The following is a 23,706-nucleotide window of genomic DNA, read 5'->3' on the forward strand; positions in this document are numbered from 1 at the left end:
ACCCCAGTGGTTAAGCATGACACTGGGAGGCTAAATGGCAAGTGAGATTCAGTGTTGATAAATAGAAGGTTATGCACCTGGGATGTAAAAATATGTAAGCCAATTAAATCCTTAATGGGACTGCACTAGGAAAATCCATAATAGAGAAGGGCCTTGGAGTTCTTGTAAATAATAAACTTGGCAGTAGCAAGCAATGCCAGTCTGCAGCCGCAAAGACAAACACATTTTTTTTGTAGGAAGAGAGGGTAATTTTTTCTCTTTACAGAGCACTGATAAGAACTCACCTAGAATAGGCTGTGCAGTTCTGTTTGTGCTCAAACTGAATATTATTGAATTAGACAGGGTCCAAAGAAGGGCAACTAAGCTAGTAAAGGGTATGAAGAAAGACTGGCCAAGTTGGGGTTGTTTACAATGATGAAGAGGGTCTTAAAGGGATACTGTCATGATTGTCATGACAAAACATGTTTTTTCCCAAAATGCATCAGTTAATCGTGCCGCCCTAGCAGAATTCTGCACTGAATTCTGTTTCTCAAAAAAGCAAACAAAGTTTTTTATATTTAATTTAGAAATCTGACATGGGGACATATTGTCACTTTCCAAGGTGCCCCCCAGTCATGTGACTTGTGCTCTGATAAACTTCAGTCACTCTTTACTGCTGTACTGCAAGTTGGAGTGATATCATTCCCCTCACCCCCCAGCAGCCTAACAACAGAACCAGATAGCAGCTCCCTAACACAAGATAACGGATAACAGCACTGAAATGATGTAATTTTCTTATAGAGCTAATGCCAATGATAAACAATGATATCACCATTCTTTGTCCTTTGCAGCGAAGTCTATTTAGCTTTTGAAGAATGAATTGTGCAAGGAGATGCTAAACAAGCAGTGACCTCTAAACTTGTTTTTTATATTAATAACATTAAGTGGATGTTTTAAATTGATTGGTCTAGTTACTGATTCTTCCTTCCTAACTTATATCAGTTCTGTGATGTGTTCATTTTAGTAATGGGGTGGTGATCACAGCCAAGGAGCATCACACAGTTAAGATACTCCAGGAATCGTGGACCTTGACAAAATAAAAAGATATTGCAGTGAAGATTCAATCTATACCGGTAAGTAGATTAATATTATAAGCTTAAAATTAATACCAGCAATAGATTGGTTATAGGTAAACTAGTTGCAACCTTTATAAGGATAGCATTGATGAGAGGCATGTGCATGTCTATTCTGCCCCTATGCATTGATGTTAAAGCCAAATTGAATCTTACTAATTGAATTACTTTAACTGACAGTTGCTAATCTTCTGAATCTATTACAGATTCTAAACTTTGCATTTATGATTCCTGCTATTATGTCTGTTCCAGTGTGATAGGGTTTATTTGCTAATGCACCTGCAAGTTTTAAGTGTTTCAAAATGGAAATGGTCACTGATTATACTGTATTAGCTCATATAGCCACCAAATGACATGACCTTAACATTACAGGGGTTATTTATTAAGGTCTGAATATCCAAACCTTGAATAATTTGTGGTTTTCAAAGGAAAAAAAAACCTAAGTATTTTTCGAGATGTATTTAAGTCTGATGGTCTAAAAATTCAGAAACCGAAACCCTGGCATCTAAAAGCTCTTGAGGTCCTGTATAAGTCACTGGCGCTCATTTATCAACACTGGGCAAATTTGCCCATGGGCAGTTACCAGTGTTGATAAATGACCCTCAATGGGGAAGGTCCCAGTGTGTCTTGCGCTGATGTCCGTACCGATATCTGATGAGTTCATGGTTTCTGAGCAAAAAACTCTGAAAACTACGAAAAAATCATAGTTTTTGAGCAAAACTCCAAAGTTTTTGGGAAAAGCTCCAAAGTTTGCCCGACCCTATTTTTTCAGGCTTTTTTCTTCATAAATAAGGTCCATTCGTGCAATCGGAGTTGGACGTATTTCAAACTTAGAAATATTGAGATGAATTTGGACCTTGATAAATAATCCCCTACATCTATGTTGTTATTGTTATATTCAGCAAAATGACTCTGGGCCCATAGAGCTACAAATATGTATTCTGTTCTATCCCATTTTAGTGTTATTCAGAAAAGAGGGAAATCAAGTCAAATATCCTCATGTAACCCCATGAGCCATTCTTTCTCCTCCACATTATTTAATATGATACCCTGTTTATAAGACCGAATCTCTGTTTTACCTGAGAGATGCTGGTTCTTTGTTGATAGGAGGAGGTATTATGACAATATTGATCTTAACAGTGATATTTATTAGTCCATTCGGAATGCACTTTTAATTAGACCTTTAAAAGAAGGTCTAATCAGGAATGATTTTACCCTTTAATGTTATAAGGGATCTATTTTCATAGAGAAAGTGTTCTGGTAGTGCAACTATAGATCAAAACAAGCCAGCTTGTCATACAAATCTATACAGTATATTTCTTGTACTAATAAACTGCTCATTCTCTCACCCATGGGTTAACCAAGAAGGGAATGCTGATGCTCTTACTAGGAGGGCTGGTGGTGTTGCAGTCTGCTGAGCAGAGCAGGAGTTGATGGGAAGTGATTAGGAGTTTCAGTCAATGTAGAGTTTATAGCAGCTTATTTTATACTATAATAGCAAAACCTGCAGACTATAGATCCTGATTAACAGCATTGTGGACACTGAGCAGTGGTTTATATATAATTTAACACATCCTTAGCAAGATATCAGTACCATTGCACAAGGAACCTTCCCTGCTGTCATTCCATAAGAAATATGGCAAATAATACTTCAGGACAGGGTGCTGGAATAGTTTACATCAAATATAAAGAACATATTTTGTTATATGTATTGTGTTAAGATGTTGTGGGAAATGATCATTGTGAATTCCAAAAAAGAAATAGTCCAGCAGAGATTGTACTTGTTCAGATGTGGCCAATTCACTCAACCAATTAAAATTGCTGCAGTGCAGGAGTTACCTACACTTTTTTTTTTTTGTGTGCCAGGCTTAAGAACTGTATTATAGGTGGGAATATGGCTAAATTTGAGGAAACCCCCCCCTACAATAAAATAAGACTGTTTTTTTATGTTATTATTATTCAAGGTAAAATAGTACATAACATAACATAACAACAGAATATTTCATGTTGATACTTATATCACATTTAAATACCTATGTAACATCAATAAAGAAAGTTTCCAAAAAATTTTTTTTCTGTTTTGTTATTTGGGGGGGGGGGAGAAGAAAGGGTAGAAAGAAGGAGGTGGTGGAGGGAGGGGGGATTGGAGAAGGAAAGGGAGGGGGAAGGGTGGGGTAAATCGAAGGGCTGTGCTTTACAGGCAGTTTTTGTACAATGGACCTTCACCAAGTGACAAATAGAGAGCGAGAGTTACAAACAAGGGGTGCTGATTCATTAGTATCATTGGTATGTGAACCAAAAAACTCAGTAAGACCGAGAGAGAGCACATGATGCAGATTAACTGCTAAGTGGTGAAGAATAAACCACTTAGCAGTTAATCTGCATCGTGTGCTCTCTCTCGTTCTTACTGAGTTTTTTGGTTCATTTGCTGCACCTGGAGCGGAGGTGTCTGACTGAGATAGAGAGTTTGAGTTACCCCATTACCCAGTCAATCTCAATTTCTTTTGTATCATTGGTATGTATTGATATTAATAAGTACTTTGTTGCAAAGCTATTTAGATCCCCACAGTATCGGCAACAAGTTGCAGGATTGGAAAGGGGGCTCATAAGAAAAAGCTACAAGTTATAACAAAGGGATATAGGAGGGTCAATAATTGGGATCCCACATTAACACTAGTCCACCAAATTTTGACCAGAGGGGGAGTACAGGGCCCTAGAGTCCACTGAGAAAAATAAAATATGATCCATGCACAGTGACCAGTGGATGAGGACAAACGAAAGATCAAATTCATGACTTCCCTCTAAATCTCTTGGTTGATTTGTTTGTTTTAAACACTTGTGTGTTTTGTTAGGACTTCCAGGTTTGGCAGTAACTCATTCTCAAGAAAGCTGAATTATGGGAAGGCCGTCTGACATCTCCTTTTCTCTGTGATAAGAAGACAGTACATACTATAGTACTTGATCCAAACTAAGATATAACTAATCATTATTGAAGGCAAAACAACCCTTTTCTGTTTAGTTAATGTTTACTAGTATCCTGCAAATCCCAGATCCTGTGCATTCCGGATAGCACAGTCTTTGAAACAGATCAACTGCACAGTCTGTCAATGCCCCAAAATTCAATCTGCTGAAACTATAATGCAGGACCAATGTTTGTGCAGAAGAACAAAATGGCACCTCAGAGTGACTCTTTTGATCAAGCACAGGAAATAGAGCCACTTGAGCACATTCCGTTTTGCAAGTGTACTTTACAATGAAAGTCACCTTGAAATGTTCAAGAAATTCTAAAATTGATAAACACTACATTGTAGGTATATGCTAATAAATGCATCTAAGACATTAAGATGAATATGACATAAGTTAATGGGATAAGAATGGGATGTGACAGTATCTGGGGATATTCTGGACACCTAATTGTAGAACTATTGCTTTGTTTAAAGGAATCAGTACGTTTGTACCTGGCAGAACACATATACATAATCATTCACTTCAAATAATAGGGAAGGAGACACAATGACAGGGAAGATATTGAACTTCCCAGTAGCTGTGTATGTGCTGATTGGTTCCCTTCTTGGTGCTGGTGATTCTAGACTAAGTTCTTAGTAGGTCTGAGGCTGTGTCAGTGTGCCCATTCTGTGCAAATGTAATGATGTCGCCAGCAGGTGGAGATGTAGAAGTACATTGAGCTAGTAGGAGACAAATTTACAGGCAAATATCTCTCCAGTCATAGGGCTGCTGGAGAACTGTGAAATAAATGATGAATACTGTAATGAATATGGTATATCATTTGCACTGTAATTAAAATGATTTTCTCTTAAATTAATGTATTATATTGCCAGGTTTAATTTTGGTAAATGTATCAAAAGTATATGTATACCTTTTTTGGTGTATTTTAGCACTTTCTAATCAACAGAGGGTGGCTCTGTTTTGCTGGTTTTCCGATTGGCTGATCCCATGTCATTAACTTTAATGTCCTGTCCGGATTTCCTAGTTTGGAAATCCGAACAGGCACTTTTCAACCGGACAGTCCTTCCAAAATGAAATCCAGACAGGTGGCAACTCTACCTTTAACTTATTGTTTCCTGCCAAAATTTTAAGAAAAGTTTAGCATATGAAGGGGCACACAAAGTCTCCGTTGCGGTCCCTTGGGTTTGTAGGTAGACTCTACCATTAAATGTAAAATAGTTAAAACACAGGAAAAAAACTCATTAACTTGCATCCAATTATGCCAAATGTTAATGTAAAAATATAGGAGTGCTTTTTTTGGAAATTTCTCCATGAAAATTTGGGTAATGAGCTGCAGTATATTAATTCAAAAATGTTATTAGAGGAATGGCGTAAGTAAAATTGTGCTTTACTCCAGCTTCAACTATTTGTCCTAATGAAGGGTTTTTGGCAGATTTGGCAGGAAACTTTCCGTAAATTGTAAGATTAATGGGGTAATTTACTGTTTGGAATGTCCTTGTAACAAAAGCAGTGCCGGAACTAGGGGTAGGCAGAAGAGGCACATGCCCAGTGCACAATGAATGTTGGGGAGCCAAGCATGCACCTCTTCTTTTGCCTACCCCTAGTCCGGACCCTTGTTCTCCCACTGGCACTCGGAGCGCTCCTCCATGCTTGCCCCCGGTGCGCAATTATCCCATAGGATAGTATGGCTTAATAAGTATTTGTTTACATATCTCCCAAATTTAATGGGCAAATACTTTTCACATATCGAAATATATGCAGTAAGATTGAATGTAGAATAGGATGGATTTTGGTTGGATAGGACTGGGTTTCCATGGCGTTTTACTTGAGGTTTCACAGACCAATAATTCACAGACAATACTTAGTACACTAAGGGTGCTTTATTACCAATGAGGTTAGTAAAACAATCAATAATGCATCAATCAGCAGTAAATCAGCAAATAATTAAGAATGCATCACCATTTGAGTCAGCATCATCATCTGCACCAAGCAACTGGGAGATCTCATTTTAGTCAGCAGAGAGGTCTCAATCAGGAATCAAGGGCCCTGGGCAGTATGCGAGATACTCCGCAGGAGAGAGCTGATGGGCGCCTGCGGAGTAGTGCGCATTCTGCTCTTCGCTAATCCTAGTAAAGTGAGTGGCGTATCGGCACATGCGCAGTTGGAGCAGTTTTCCGGTTCGTTACAACTGTGCTGGAAAATTGCCGAAGCGCTGGAAGAAGACCCAAAGATTACTGCGTTCACTCTGCATGTATGGTCAGTAATCCTACAGGGGACACAATTCTGAGCTAACACTTAGCAGGGAGGAGGCAGGGAGTGGGCCAACGGAGGGTGACCAGTGGGGACTTATCACAGTGGGGGGGGTTGAATTCTCCTTTAAACGACTTGGTCAACAACACATCTTGCTTCCTATGCACTCACCAGGAGCTGGCCAGGCTTCCAACAAGCACATCCAAAGCAGAGATCTTATCTTATTGTTTATTAGTATTTGAGTACATATTCTGCTCCCAGCTATAATGAAGGAAGCGTCTATGAAGTCAGAAATATATTCGGAAGTAATAGAAGTCATAAACATTAGGTCATTGTGTATCCTAAAAAGCTGTATTATATATTACATTGGGTTTCAAAGTTCTTTTCTACAAAGCCGCTTTATATAAGACATTTCTATCAAAGTATTACCATGAGCCACCATTGATAAAACTCCTTTCATTCCACAGAGTAACTAGGAATTGGAACAACTCCACCTTCTATACAATTTCCCTTTCTCAACTTTCAATCAAATTAATTGTCAGCATTTATTTAAATTGATTGATATTTTGTAGTGAATTCATTTAAGAAGCACCAGCACCATAATAATTGTCAATTTGGAATTAATTGATTTCAGCAAAAATGTGAATTTTATCTAAGGCACAAATTCATTTATGATGAATTGATATAGCTAATTGGTTGTAGTGAACCATTCATTTATTTACTAATTCATCAAGTTATAATTAATTGCACATTTGAATTGAAGTTAATTTATTGAATTTTTATCGGGACAGTGCAGGGTTAATTTACTTATAATTCTGTCTAATCAATCGTATTTAACGGTAATCAGGCCTCAGTAGAACCCAAAAGTGTACTTTAATTGAGCCAGCAAGGGAATCTTTTTTTTTGTGGACTATAACAAACATCATCATTTGCGGTTATGGCTTATAAATCTATTCAAATCTAGCTTTGCCAAATAAAGATTTTCTTTTTACTTTTTTCAATGCGCTTTTTAGTGCAATTAGAACAGAACAACAAAACTGCATTGTCAAGACTTTCATTGTTTATTTTCCTTTTCAGTGTTTCTTTTTAGAATTGCACCCTTTTCCTGAGAAAAGGCTATTTGCAATGTCTTATTATATCTGCAAATAGCAATTAAAGGGGAGATATTTCAGCCTCTGCTGCAGAATTGCATTCAAACTTATCTGTATGCAGGAAAAATCTGACAATACCCAGAGGTCACAGAATGGCTGCATGAATTATTCAGATTATGTGAATGCATAAATAACACATTGCAAACAGGAGGAAATGCATATTTTTTTAAAAAAACTCCTTACATTTTTGAGAATTTTATCAATTATCTCCTGGTGCTAATTGCAGTAAAAATCTACATTTATATATTTCAAAAGACCAGTAAGTCATCTTTGGAAAATATTTAGAAAACAGAGCATTTACAGGATATTTTTGTGATATTTTAAAAATGAAATACGTGTAGAAATAACTTACAGTTGGAAACCTTTTGGGGCTGTAACTTATGTTATAACAAGCCTGAAGAAAGTAACACGGGTTTCTATGGTCATGACCCTTGTTTTTAAAATGCTGACTTTCCTCTGCACCTGACTCCTTGAATACTTCTCAACTGTGCTTACTTGTCTCATTATCTGTAAGCTATGGATAAAAATCTGTGGAAATACAGCATAGCTGTTTAATTTTGCATAGTATTAATCTTTTATATGGGACATCATGTTTTTGGCAATACAGTTCTCAATAGTACTCAGGAACGTGACTGGTTCTTCTCAGCTACACTTGCTGGATGGCTGGATAAGTGGTATTGTGGTAAAGTTGTTACAACTATTCAGTGCCTGAAAAACAAGTTTTACTTTTGTCTTATATGTCTCAGTGGTGCCTAATGTCCTGTTGCATTGGGTCCCCTAGGATGTATTTAATCACCAATTAGATTTCTTAGATATGTCTACTACAGGCAGCACAATGAAATTAATCCTAATCTATTGTAATGGGTTGCTGTACTGGTACAATTTTGAGCAATCTAAGCAAATCTCCTTGTATCGTTGATTTTCTACCTTTTGTTTTGGTAATAACTTTTTTCTGTAAATATGTATATAATTGTATGTATTCTGAAGATACAAACCCTAGCAAATGAAGTTTGTCACCAACAGTAAAAAACAATGGCTAATAGATGAGTGCTAGGTTGCCAGGAACATGAAGTGCCATGGTTTAGACATTTTTTTTCTAAATTATGGGAATTAAACAGGGGTTAGAAAGTTATTGTATCCACTTGCTTTCAGGATTAGAACTCCCAAATGGCTGCCCTTTTATTGGCCACCACTGGGATCACCTGACTATAGCTGGAAAGGGTGGGCGCAACAACATGGTGCTGGTCACTGCTCCTGTATAAACTATAACAAACAAGGGAAAGTTGTGCTCACTTGATATCTATATAGACAAAGACAAGTGGTTCTCTGCACTCAGGTGACCAGTAAATTCTAGCTGCTGATTGGTTGCTATGGGTTACTGCTTCTGGGCAAACTTAGTGACTTTTTTTACACAGACCCATAAGACATTTTCCCCATATGTAATAAAAGGCACTAAGTTTGCCCAGGAGCAGTAACCAATAGTAACCAATAATATGTTTGCTTTTAAACAGGTGACCAGTAAACTGTACCTGCTGATTGGTTGCTATGGGTAATTGCACCTGGGCAAAGTTATTGCCTTTTATTACAAAACCCCCTTTGTGCATTAAGCTACTAAATAATCCCCCTCCTTTAAACAAAACATGGATTGTTTGTCCAAATATTCAGGGTTAGACTGGGGGGCCCAGGGCCCACTGGGGCTACTGGCCCAGGGCCCCTTCTGACCCCCCCTGCTGTACAGGCGCCACATACGAGTGCATGAAAAAAAATGTCCCCTTTGCCGGAGGTCGCGGCATAGGTGCCCCTTTGTCGTAGAAGCTGTTGTGGGTGCGGACCTGGGCTGGAGGGGCCCACAAGAGCCGGTGGGCCACCGGGTTTTTTCCCGGTGCCCCGCTGGCCCAGTTCGACACTGCAAATATTGCAATATATTTAAGCTAGCCAACTGCGTTAAAGTCATCCCTGGTCTGGCCAGTCCTAAACTCACTTTTATCTGATTCTACTTCTTCAATATACATTTTTCATAGGGACTATGTTTTACCTGCAACTTGTTTTCCAGTGTAAAAAATCCCAAATCTTTTCCCTTTTTATTGGACACCACTGGGATATCCTGAATATATTTTATATATATATAACATTTGCATTTTTAAATAAAACAAGCATTTTTACAATAAGACTGGGCTTATGTTGGTTTACTAAAGGTGTACATTGATTGCCCTTTAATACTGGTTTGTAACTCTTTTGACTTCTGAACTGAAGTTGTCAGAAAAAGCTGGAAGCATTTCGCACATCACTTTGTTAATTTAGGGTGGAACCTTTAGAGCCTTTAGAAGTGTTGTGAGTAATACATTGCCTGCAGACTGGCACTTCAGCCTTTGTGACAGGTTTATTGTGCTCCTATGAGGCAGCATAGTTGTGACCTGGATTTCAGTATCTTATTCGCATTATTTTTAGAAAGTCACTGCTGGAAGGAAAGCATCTCGCTCTTATTTAAGGCTGATTGAATGTAACCTTCTCCTGTTTCTGTTGCAACATAATACTTTAATTTGTATAGCAGTTTAATCAGAAAAGAATATCATACCTATAAATGTGGGGTTACCCTATAGCAATGTAGGAGGGCTTGGGACTCAGTATTACTTACTTAACCCCATCTCTGCCAGTTGCCTTTGATGTTGACACAAGATGCTTTGGGACTGCATGGGCCACTTTTTGTACAAATGCATGGATTTACACATAATTTGTTACCAGGAGGTTTACTGTTTTTTTTACTAAAAGCTGCCAGTCAACCCTCGCCTTCAAGGGTCTCACCTATTGTTCTACATCATTAGTCATTACTTCTGGCAGATACCCATTTACTCTTGCATTCACTTATAAATAATTTTCACTGTGCTCATTCATTATTTACCCCCTCTTCCAATATTCTTTCATGATAAAGGGAAAATTCTGCTGAAATTCCTCCACTGCCCTGTTATTATAAGTTTCCCAAGATGTAATTCTCTTTTAGTATACCGTTTATTTGTGTATTAATATATTAAGGTACTATCACACTGTACATTCATAGAGTTTTATTTCATTAAAAGTATTTTGCATGCAGGAGTTAGGTATGGTAAAATAAATGACAATTGATGGGGCAGATTCTCTGATTGTTATGCAGATAGATTAAGATTGTATGTTTTCTCCATATCTGCTTTGGTTTTCTCTTGTTACTCTTGTTTCTTCCCCCACATACAGGCAGGTTAATTGGTTCCTGATGAAAATGGCCCTAGTGAGTTCTGTGATTTATAAACATTATCTGTAAAACGCTTTATAGCATGTCCGCGCTAAGTTAAAAAAGTACAACATCACATAGAGAACATCATAACAAGGGAAATCTTTTTGGACCCCATTCTAGTACAGTATACAAATGTGACTCAGTATATTTTGGTTTATTCCATAAAGAGACAATAATGGCCTTAAGCCTCAATAAAGGAGACTTGCACTTTAAAATACACTCCTTTAAACGGCAAAATGTCTTGTTTGCTCTTATTCCACATGCATTTTGGTTTACAGATGTGCCTGCTTAAATGTCAGTTTGTTCACTTCTGCAATCAGTGCTTCATAAAGCATCAGTATATTTCAAGGTGATGAACGCAAGAAAATGTATGCTGATTTCAAGTGCTATTTCTAAACATATTACTTATGTGCTGTTCTAGGCAGCTTTTACATTGTGTCAGGAATATTCAACACATAGAATAACCGCCATTCACCCCCATATCTGGTACTGACATACCTTTAAACTGTCCCCTCCTACTGATGTAAGCCACACTAAGGTTTATAACACAAAAGGAGGACAATGGTTTTGTTTAGATAATTAATTCATAGTAAGTAATAGGTGATCCCTCAAAACATAACTTATCAGGAAAAGGAATTATGTGGATTATTCAGAAAGACCTTTTCTTGTTTAGTAAAAAAAACTATAGAGATAATACTTGATAATTTGAGATGAGTGAATTTTTGGGGGGCGGAATTTGAGCAATTGAGATTTGAGCACCCAGATATCTGTTGGTGATCAAATTTATTAGATGTGCCTGTAATTTATAAACTCTAGATGGTACTTTTTGGTTAAACAGCAAAAGAGTTACTCTGTAGTGCAGTAGATACCATTACCAGTCGACCAGAGGTAATGGCACAGACAAGTTTTTAAGAGATTGGCAACATGGGAGCCTTTTTTCTATTGAAAAAGCAGATGTAGCATAGTTGATAGGAGGTTCTCTAACAATGCAGGACATGTGTGTTGCAGTATGCTGAGTGATAAATCCATGTGATTTTACCTTCCCATTGACTCCAATGCAATTCAGCAAATTTTGACACAATCAACTAGACTTGAAAGTAAGGAAAAATGTTTTATTGGTAGCCCAAAAGAAAAAAAAAAATGTGCCACAAAAAACACCCATATGTTTTAATTTATTTTGATACAAAAAAGTTGCAGCGACAGGGGGATTCAGGGGAATGTGGACATTCCAAAAATATATGGTTTTCTGGGATGAACATACTTTTTTGTACCTTTGCCCTCAAAAATGCTGTAAATGTGTTGATTTTGCAGTATCTGGATTTAAAGAACTGAGAGCTTCTATGGGGTGTCTCATTTTGGGGCCCCTATATGCCACATACATAGGTAAACCAATACTCATTGGGCATCAAACTGTTCAGTGGACTCCTGACGTTCATATTTAGGGTGTTTTATCCGGTTACCTAATGATATGTGGGAGATATGATGCTGTAGACTGGAAGCTTTGAGGTCATTTTTCAAAAATTTAACAAATGTGTAAATAAAATGAAAAAAAAGAATTTCAACTTGATAGTTTGGAGTATGTGTCATTTTCTAGGGTAAACCTACTGTTAGTGGAACGTTTGGCCTTGAAATCCAGTATGCAGTTTTGTGGAACAGTGCTTTGAAAATTTGGTACTAAATTGCTTGAAGTTTTTGATCTATCCAACTGAGAAATCTCCATAAAAATATATATCTTTGGTAGTGGCACTTTCAGGAGACATAGAACTTTCCAAATTTACAGTCTTCTCATGGATAAAATACATTATCTTGTTTTCCTGGGTAAACTAAAAGACCCCCCAGGAAAGCACAAAATGTTAAAAACTGGTCTGGCAACAAAAGTACCAAATTGGCTGGCAGTGAAAGGTACTGAGGCAGTTTATTGGCAATAGATTAGCTATAATAGTGCATGCTAGACTGCTATATTTATTCTGAAGAATGCTTTAGGGTAGTGGGCAACGGAGAGATTTGTCATCTGCGATTATTTTTGCACAACTGCAAGCAATAAATCTCCCAAAAATGTGTCTCCATTTGAAATAACTGAAACCGATGTAGGTAAAACCAACATATCGTGAAGCCACCCAAAGTTTACTCCAGAGGCAACATCGGACAACTTTGCAATATGTTGGTTTTACTACCAGTGATTTTAGTTATTTCCAAAGGAGATGCATATTTGTGAGATTTATTGCCTGCAGTTGCACATAGATAATTGCAGGAGACAAAACTCCCTGTCAGCCACTGCCCCTACCATACCTGAGTAAATAGCTCTAGATGCTCTCTCTGTTCGTTTAGGATAGCAGCTACTATATTAGCTTGGTGTGACATCACTTCCTGCCTGAGTTTCTCCCAGCTTGCTCATAGTCTGGGCTCAGATTATAGCAGGGAAGGGGAGAGAGGAGCAAACTGAGCATGCTCAAGCCCTAACCCTGGTGGTTTAAGCCTAAAGAAGGAAGTCTGATAAACAAGCCCATATGTACACAATAGAAGGAAAGAAATGTTGTGTTTCTATTGACAGAGGACTCAGAACAGGATTCATTTGAGGGTTTTCTCGTGTATTTAAATAGATAAAGCTTACTTAGTTTCAACCTATCCTTCTCCTGTAAAGGGATGATACATAGTTACATAGATAATTTGGGTTGAAAAAAGGACCAAAGTCCCTCCAAATGAAACCAAGTGCACATACAGTATATTCAGTATATATACTGACACCCATACTGATCTCTTCATATTTACATATACAGTATATCATATATATATATAAACTAAATATACCAATACCTATACTAAACTGACTGGATGTTATGCTTGTTCAAGAAGACATTCAAGCTACTTTTAAAGGCTCTCATAGTGAAAAAACAACTTTGCTGCTTCAAATGAAAGTTCAAGTCTAAAGGGGTGGCTTCTGGTTCGTAGATCTTTTCTACTGGAAAAAAGATCACCTGCTCTCTGTCCATAATGTCCTCTAATGTACTTGTAAGAGTTAGCAGGCCTCCCCCCTCCCAAAAGGTCATTTTCTCTAGAGAAAACAACCACAACCTTAACAGTATTTCCTAATTTTGCAATTATTCCAATCCATTTACTGGATTTATTGCACTTGCCCGAACTCTCTCCAGTTTATCAATATCCTCCTTAAGGACTGGAGCCCAAGACCACACTGCATACTCAAGGTGTGCCCTTACCAGGGACCTATGTGATGCCCTTTTTAGCCAACACATTACTTTATTTGCTTTGGCAGCCACAGGTTGACATTGCCTAGAGTTACACATCTTATTATCCACAAAATCCCAAAATCCTTCTCAATTAAGGATGCCCCAACACACTACAATTTAATGTATAACCCACATTTATGTTTTTCCTATCATAGTGCGTAAACTTGCATTTATTGACATTGAACCTCATTTGCCAGTTCTCCGGATTAGTCAAATCACTGCATCATAAATGGAATTGAAAGTTTGTCACAATTAAGTATCATCCAAAAAAACCCAGAGCCTCAAGGTCATTAATGAACAAGTTAAAAAGATAAAGGTCAAGGACAGACCTCTATTGTAATCTACTAACAACACAGGTCCTATTAGAAAATACTCCAGTTACTTGCTGGCAGTATATAAATAAAGGATGATGATTCAGCCAAATTAATTTATGTACTGTATCTTCTTCAATAAATGTGGCAGTTTGTTAAAGCACATTTATGGCTTTCAGGAAAATTCCTGTAAAGTGTTCATGAATGGCGTTTTCACAGTTTGAAATAAAATGAGCTTGACTTGTGCATTGAGTGATTCATATCCCTAGACTAGTGGTTGTTAGACTATTTTGGTTCCAGAACTCCTTGAAGAACCAAACTCCAGCCCCCCTTACAGATATAGGACAACATTGCTGTATCAGCTATTTATCAGTAATTCCTGTAATATCTTACTCTTCTGAACACCCCTGCGGCTCCAAGCACCCGGGGGGGAAACAGTATAGTTAGGGTGAAACTGCCCTAGAGTATAAATGTTACTTTTCTGTGCAAGGACTGCACAAAGTTCATATATTGAATTAGCACCTGAGTGTGACTTGCATTTTGGAAAGATCAATGTGATATTAAAATAAATTTATTGTGCATTCTGCATCCTAGTTTTCTTTATTAATGATACTGTGTATGCCTAGTCTCTGAACATGCTTCACTGGATCATAAATGGTTGATGATGAATCTGTATCAATCTTCTATGAAAAAAATCAATATGCCATAATTATATACTTGTTCTGTGATTATCACAGTATTGTATTTTATTACTACCGTACTTTCTCCAGAAAAGTCTTCTGTTCTTTATTTTTCCTATTGATTAAATACTTTGAGGACAATGAACGTGCTGTCATCCAAGCAAATGCTGTCAGCTGTAATAAATTCCTGGTTTAAGAGGAATTCCCCCCAATGTAAAAGAAATGGAGGCCTAGCAGTAAGAAAAGCAGAGTTTTGGAACAACAAGAGGACTCATTTACAATGCCCTATAAAGTGTCCAAAAAAAAAGGCAGCAACCTGTCATATTATTGTCCACTACTTGAAGCTTTTGTGTAAATAGCTGCAGGCCTCTGCTCTTTGTTTCAGTGTCCAGGAGCAGGCAGCATTCCATTCAAGAGAGTCAGGGGTACATGGATGCACTCAAGCTTCTTCACACCTACCGCCACTTACTAATAAAGCCCAGGGCCACCATCACAATTTACAGGCCCCGTACAACAAACTTTCTGGGCCCCCCACAAGTAAAAAATATTGGTGGCATGCCCCCCCCTACAAGTTATGAAATATATTGGTTGACTGGTACAAGTAAAAAGAAAAGCCCTTGGTGGCCAGACCCCCCCCCCCAAGTGAAAAAAAACAAAACATCAGCGGCCAGGGCCCCCAAATTAAAAAAAATAGTGCCCAAAGGTTTTAAAAACTTTGCTCCTACTTCACCAGTTCAAGGGGGGCCCAGCTAATCCAGGAAACACAGCACGGCCGGGCCATCCTTAACATATAGGAGTAAATTTACTAACCTGTGAAAATTCGCCAGCGACGGCTTTGCACCCATCAATACATTTCGCCAGCTGAAAATTCGCTCAGACAACGCTAATTTACTAAAATGTAAAGTTTCGTCCAGGGCGCCGAACGCTGGCAAATTTTTGCTAGCATTACTTTGGCAATCAAAGCTAAGATGTGCTAGTGTTCAATTACGCCTAGCGCAATTTCGTTAGAGGTCTTCGCTCAGGCTAATTAACATACGGCGGGAAATTATAAAGTTGAATGGCCGTATAAAACATCACATTACACAAGTCCAGGGAACCTTAATAAACACAATAGAGTTGTTATAATGGCCTACACATGAGCCCACTGTATAGTTAATGTTCCATATGTTAGAAAATGTATGGGGGAAACCAGTTAGCCAAAAAAAATGTACCGTAAGGACTTTTGCAGACTAGCCAGCGTTTTTGGGAACTTTTTCCACTATAAATATGATGTAAGTGACAGAAGATTGAGGAAGATCTATGCACTCCAGTGCACTTTGCCTGGTCTGAGCGAACGCAAGTCTGGCGAAAGAGGTAACGCTAGCGAAGTTACGTCTGCACCCTTTAGTAAATCAGCGAAGTGCCTGAAAGCCGTAATGCTGGCGAATTGTTGAGAACATTAGTCACATCTGCCATAGAAACCATCAGGCCCACAACAATTGTCCCCCCAGTGCCCCCCTGATGGTGGCCCTGATTATGCCTCTCCAATGTCAATTTTTTCCAAATTCTATAAAAGAAATGATGCCTACAAAACCTCTGGCTGGTTGATCCCATAGCCTACACACATGCACCAAAGACTACACATATTATTCCCACAGACAATTGTAAAAGTAAACGTCACATCAGGAAATCTGTTAGTGTTTTGTAGCAGAAGTCAGTGCTGACAAAGCGTGAGGTATCTTGTCCAATAACTTCCAAATGTGAATGAGAAAAATGAGCATATGTACGACAGACCTGCACAACTACCTCCTGGAGATGTGGCCATCTGTTCATTCTGGTGGCTATGCTGCATGTCCACAGTGGAAAATAACTGGAGACAATTATTTCACACCTTTCGTCAGTGGTTTAACAGAGAAAAGTTGTGGCTACAAAAAAATATTCCTGGAGTAACTTTAAACATCCAACAGTTTATTATATTAATTTCTTCACTGGGTCTAGATGAAGAATTGGAGGCTACCACCCATACAAGGATTTGGCTAATTCACTCTCGGGTTCTCTTCTCTCTTGTTTAAAGCAAAAAAAAAAAAAAAAATCACTTGAAGAACTAGCTTTGAAAAGACCTCAATGTTATTAATAGAGAACATATCTCCTTAAACATTATTAGAAGGAACACAATTGTATTATGATAGGACAATACACAAAGACCACAAATGCAAAGTGGCCTTGTGGTGGCAATAGTTTCCTGAGTTGGATGTGCATGGGAATGCTATGCTACTTTAGATACTGGTATAGGATCCCTTATCTGGAAACCCGTTTTACAGAGGGATCAGAATTACAGGAAGTTCATCTCCCATAGACTCCATTTAAATTAAATAATTAAAAAACTATTTCCTTTTTCCTCTGTAGTAAAAAAACAGTACCTTGTACTTGATCTCAACTAAGATATATTTGATTTTATTTGTGGGAAAACAATCATATTGGCTTTATTTAAGGTTAATATCAAAAAAATGTTTTTAAAAAAATTGTTAGTACACATAAAAAAAACACCAAGACAAATTAAATCTTAAAATCGCAAAGTCTTTATTAAGAAATAACTTACCGAAACTCCGCTTGCGCTCCTCTTCAGAAAGCTATCGGGCGATCCATCATGCAGCGATTGATTTCTCCTCCCTGCCTTCCTTATAGGAGATAGCCAGGGAGGAGAAATTGAGCGCCGCACGATGGATCGTCGCCCTGTCGCCTTTTCTGAAGCGTTGTTTCGGTAACTTATTTCTTTGCGATTTTAAAGTTTCATTTGTCTTGGTGTTTTTTTCCCGATGTATAGTAACAACGTTTTTTTTTTTTAAAAAAAAAAATATCGATGTTACTGGTCCTTTAAATGATTTTAAGCAGACTTAAAGGGTTGTTTACCTTTGAATTACGTTTAGTATCATGTAACCAGTGATACCCTGAGACCATTTGTAGTTGGTTTCATTTTTTATTTCTGTTGCTATTTTGCTTTTTATTCAGCAATCTAGTTGCTAGGGTCCAAATTACCCTAGAAACCATGCATTGATTTCAAAAAGAGATTTGAATCTGAACAAGGAATAAAGGAATGAGTGACTTGCTTGCAATATTGGGTAGTAGTTTACTTTATGTAATTCCTAATCACTGCACTAGCCCCTTCCACACGCTGACCCCATAGCCGGCATTAGAACACGTGACATGTTCTTCGGAACTTGAACCTGCGTCTGTGCAGCTCCTATAGGACTACAGCTCCCAGAGCACTCTAATGATTTGGATAATAGGGCTGCAGTACACTCTGGCTGCCGGATAAAGAGCGCCAGCAGGGTCCCTGGATAAGGTTCGCCAGTAAGCAGACCCTCTGCAGCTGTCCCGTGTGACTGGAGACCCAAGCGCAGCCCTCGCGACATCCGATTATTTCTGTCCCTCCTCGCTTGCAGTTTTCCTGTAAGCACCGGGACGTACCACATACACCAAAACATAGGGGTGGGCACTAGGTGTTGCAGTGGAACGCTAGAGCACGTGCGCGGCACATCAGCTAAGTAAGTCACAGCGCCAGCTTAGCACTCGGTGAAAAGAGCAGTAAGATGGGCAATAAGGCACCCGTTCGCCGGACTGGAAGTTATACTCCGCGCTGCATTGAGACTCCCCCCCCCCGTGAATGAAGGTTTGATCCGGTGTTGGCGAGAGACTGAGAACAGCCGGCGCTTCCACCTTTTGACAGCTCCGCAAGGTGCTGCTTGCGACTAGACTGGAGGGAGCGAGTGCTGTCTGATTGGTGGCGTACATAGGAACAGGTAAGCGGGGCTACGTATTGCTTCCCACTAGCACCACATTAGCGGATCTCCCCCTGCTGAGCCGCCGCTAGTGATAGTGATAGTAATAGTTACCCTTTGTTTTAGGTGCTGCAGAGCTGATCCCCTGGGAGGAGCCGAGAAAGAGAGGGTCACACCTGGCAAGTGCCATGCACTGATCCCCCTCCTTCCAGCCCGCACCGCCCCCTCCCCGGCCATTCCCGGCACATAAATGATAGAGGATACCATGACTTTGCTGTCTCTCCTGGGTAGGATCATGCGCTACTTCTTACTCCGCCCGGAGACCCTGTTCTTGCTGTGCATCAGCCTGGCCCTGTGGAGTTACTTCTTCCACACGGACGAGGTGAAGACCATCGTGAAGTCCAGCAGGGACGCCGTGCAGATGGTAAAGGGCAAGGTGGCCGAGATGATGCAGAACGAGCGCCTCGGAGGGATCGATGTGATGGAAGCGGAGTTGTCCAAGACTTGGGAGTACAAGAGCAACAATGTGGCCGTCTATTCCATCCAGGGCAGGAGGGACCACATGGAGGACCGCTTCGACATCATCACTGACCTGCTCAACAAGAGCCACCCTTCTATCTTCGGCATCTTTGATGGACATGGAGGAGAGGTATGTGCCCAACTGATTGTGCCCATAGCTGTAGGGTAGCATGGAGATTGGGGCTCGGTCACCCAAGTAAATAGAGATACTGATATGTTTGGAAGTTTCTTAGTGAGAGGTTTAATAGGAACTAATGAAACAAGGGGCAGTCATGGAGAAATGGTAAGGGGTGATGAGCAGTCACAGGACTGGACAAAGTGATTGATTCTCAGTAGAACAACTGCACAGAGTGATGCTCAGTGTAACAACTGGACCGGGTGATGCTCAGTGTAATGACTGGACCGGGTGATGCTCAGTGTAATGACTGGACCGGGTGATGCTCAGTGTAATGACTGAATCGGGTGATGCTCAGTGTAATGACCGGACCGGGTGATGCTCAGTGTAATGACTGAAACAAGTTTGCACCCCACTGCTGTAAATTATATATGTGTGCTTCAATAAAAGCCGTATTGATATTATAAATGTCTTCCCCTCTTGGATCAGCGCTCACTAATTGCGAGGTAGATGGTACATAGTACAAGCCGGGAGCAGCGACCGGAGGAGATTTGCCAATCAGGGTGAGCTCTGCCATTACCACTCTACAATCTGCTATATCGTGATGCTCAGTGTAATGACTGGACCGGGTGATGCTCAGTATAATGACTGGACCAGGTGATGCTCAGTGTAAGGACTGGATGCTCAGTAAGAAGACATAAAGGATTGATACTTCTTGAGTATTGGAAAAGGACTCTGGTGGAGCTGAAAGAGATGAGAATCACTGATACATTAAAGGGTTGGAGGTCAGTGTGAGCATAGGAAGAGGCAAGAGTTAGTATGAGAACCTGAAGGTGTGATACTTAATACAAGGACTGGAATAAATCATGCAACACACTGGACAGAGATATAATGTTTGTTATGAAGATTTTAAAAAAGAAGTCTGTAGAGGAACTGAAAGTGCTGAAGGATTGGTGGTCAGTGGGAACAGGAGGCGAGCTGGATGGGTAATTAGGGTGCGGGGATGAAAAGAAGTTCATGTATATTTGGACAAATTAAAGAGCAAATGCTCAGTGTGTTGGCAAGGTGAAAGCTGGAAAAAGTTAGGGTCAGCACAGAGAATAAAAAAACATGAGCATTAGTTATTGGAAATAGCAGAAATGGGGATCTGTATAGAAACCACAAGAAGTGAGTTTTACAGTGGGTAGTGAAAGAGGTGAGGGTCTGTGCACGGACTAGAAGAGTTCAGAGTCACTATGGTAAATGGAGAAAATAAGGATCATATAATGTGAATACTGAAAGAAAAGCTCTGAAAGAAAACTTGAACAGAGTAAATTAGACTGTATCTGACATGGGTTGGTAATTAGAATTTGCTGAACTACAATTCCCAGAAGTGTCTGTTTGGCTTTCTAATTTAAAAAATCCTACAAAGTGAAGAGAGTTTTTTTGAAATATGTACAGGAAAAAAAAGTTCTTCTAAAATCAGCAGATCAAAAGTGAAATAGTTATAAAAAAGCCAGCTCCTTCTTGATATACGGTATATCTATACACATGTATACAGATTAGCTCAGATAACGAGTGAACGATACTGAACTGAAGTGGATGAAAAATAAGAATTTATATTTCACTATCTGGCATTCAGTTTGTATTTCAGGTTGCTGCATTAAATCTTATTTATAAAGTGCCTGAAGGAGAATGTGCTCTCAGTGCCTTGCAGCTTAATCTTGTAAATTATGCCATGAAGGTGTTTGTGTACTTATATGCACAGTATTCATTTCTCAAGTTTATTGCAATTAGGCCTGCAAATGCTTTGCGTTTTGCTGTCTGACAAGCTTACACTGCTGGAATATCAGCACATTTGGTTTCTAAGAAGTACCTTTTACATTACTACACACTGAATCAAAGTTTTATAACTGCACCATTCACAGAAGCTTGCATGGGAGCAGCCCCTGGTCTCTGTATTAAAACTAAGTGTTTCATAGTTGCGTTACTTTAAATCCCGGCATTATGTCTTTTAAACATCTCGTTCAGTTCTTGTCTGTAATAAGAGCGCCATCCGCGAGACTCAAGCTTTCTGGTGGTGTTTAGCTACAGAGAATATCACACACATCATTTGCTGTGTACTAATCCTTTTTCCTAGTTCTTGTCAAAGCTTCAGCTATTCTCGATCTCTATTCTGGGTAGAGTCATAACAAGTGCATTGTTAGGGAAAGAGAGATTTCCTGTACAGGTATCGGATCTATCATTTAGAAAGCTCCAAATTACTGCCCATTATAAGCAAAATTTGTTTTCTTGTTTTGCTTTTTCTGAGTAATAATAAAACAGTACCTTGTACGAGACGGTACCTAAGCTGCGGGAATCCATACTGGTGGCAAAACAATCCTATTGGGTTTATTAATGTTTAAATTGTAGCCAAATCGCTTATCTAGGTAACCCCTTTAGTTTGTTAACTCTTGTGAGTTGGGCCCTCCGATCCTATTTTTTGTAATCTGTAAGCCTTGCTACATAACTTGCTGGCTCTTTAAATAAATGATGATGATGGTGAACCCAGGCATTCTGGATAATAGATTCCATACCTGTAGTTCAAAATTACAATATGATATACCAATAAGTGTCAGTGTAATAAATAACTGCCAGAGATAATTTACAGTATATCAGTGATAGGCAAGCTTGATATGATTGTCAGAACTACAGCTGAAGTTTTAGTTCATGTTAAATTGGGCATTTAAATGTTTAATCACTGTTCATGTAGAAAGTAAGGATTGAAACCCACTAGTGTCAGCAACACTATACCGTAACAACATCCACCTGGCTCTGCAAATCAAATGTATTTTATATGTGCCCCAGTGTCTGAGTGATTTCACGAGGATCAATGAACAACCTCAAACCTGCCATAAAGTTTTCTTATCATCTCTCTGCTTTATGCACTATTGTATTATTGCTTTATGCAGTGGGAATTGATGCATAAAATGAAATTCTTCCTTCCATCCACACCATTGGCAGCTCCCCTTCTAAGCAGCTCTAATCATGGCTGGGTTCTTATAGCAGCAACAGCATGGCAGCACACAGAGGGAAGGAAGAGAGCTGCAGATTATGTTGATCCATGGGCACTTTGCATGGAATCATGATCAGAAGTTGTCTGTGGTGCTTAATCTTATTTACATCAATACCAACCTACTTTTGTGTTTGAAAGTTCTATAAACTAACTGTGCACTGCAGGTGTAATTTGTCTGTGTAGTTCAAATACATATGGAGGGCTGCAGGTTACCCTTCCCTGACTGTGACCTTATTCAGAATCCAGACTTCTATGAGACTATGGCAGCCAGAAAGCACTAGCAATATATTAGCCGCTGTATTCATACTGGGAAATTCCAGCACAGATTTACTCATGTTTGTTTTAGGATTTAAACTGTTACCTTCAAGAAACCTTGTTTAATGGAGTCAGTGTGTTAAGACAGTCGGTTATACTAGCTCTGTGTTTATCTGTCTACAGTGTCTTGCAAAAGTATTCAGACCCTATAACAGTTCTGTCATTTTTCTGAAATTTGGTCCTCTCTGATTTTTTTTATTATTTAATCCCTTCCCTGCTGGGTGCCTTTGACGTTGTTATGCTAGACAGCATGTGGCATGGCACAAATCCCGGGTTGCCTGCCATGAGGTAAGGTGACAATCTTGCCTCAGGCAAAAGCTTCCCCTAGTAACTTTAAAGGAGAAGGAAAGCTACTGAAGCAGTTTATTGCCAATACATTAGCCACAATAGTGCAAACTATAACACATTACATTTATTCTGCAGAATGCTTTACTATACCTGAGTAACAGCTCTGGAAGCTCTCGCTGTTTGTTTGGGATAGCAGCTGCCATATTGGCTTGGTGTGACATCACTTCCTGCCTGAGTCTCTCCATGCTCGCTCATAGCTCTGGACTCAGATTACAGCAGGGAAGGGAGGAGGGAGGGAGAGAGCAGCAAACTGAGCATGCTCAAGCCCTAGCCCTGGAGGTTTTAGCTTAAAACAGGAAGTCTGATACAGAAGCCCATGAGTACACAATAGAAGGAAAGAAATATGGTGTTTCTTTTGACAGAGGACTCAGAACAGGATTAATTTGAGGATTTTCTTGTGTATTTAAATAGATAAAGCGTACTTAGTTTCAACCTATCCTTCTGTAAAGGGATGGTACATAGTTACATAGATAATTTGGGTTGTTGTTTTTTAAAATGGAACTTTGTCTCTTCTAGTACAGAAAGAGCAATAGTGCTCTTTGCACAAGCAATGCGCCCCCTTTGAACCACTCTGATATTAAAGTTGTAAGCATGGAGCGGATATAGAGGGTCATCTGAGGCAGAAACAGCCCTGCA

General features: G+C 39.2%; 1 protein-coding gene across 2 annotated transcripts in view; it reads left to right on the top strand.

Moving 5' to 3' along the window:
• The first annotated feature begins 18,293 nt into the window (after positions 1–18,293).
• ppm1l.L (protein phosphatase, Mg2+/Mn2+ dependent 1L L homeolog) overlaps positions 18,294–23,706 on the top strand; it is a 147,782-nt gene continuing 142,369 nt past the window's right edge. Inside the window, exons 1-2 of one of the 2 annotated variants that reach the window (XM_018263745.2) lie at positions 18,294–18,760; positions 18,866–19,388. In XM_018263745.2, the coding sequence (XP_018119234.1) occupies positions 18,990–19,388 (399 nt within the window). In that variant the 5' untranslated portion in view covers positions 18,294–18,760; positions 18,866–18,989. The remainder of the gene's footprint in view (positions 18,761–18,865; positions 19,389–23,706) is intronic. The other variant, XM_041563351.1, reaches the window with a different exon arrangement.

This window comes from Xenopus laevis, chromosome 5L (assembly GCF_017654675.1).
Source record: "Xenopus laevis strain J_2021 chromosome 5L, Xenopus_laevis_v10.1, whole genome shotgun sequence".
Taxonomy (NCBI): domain Eukaryota; kingdom Metazoa; phylum Chordata; class Amphibia; order Anura; family Pipidae; genus Xenopus; species Xenopus laevis.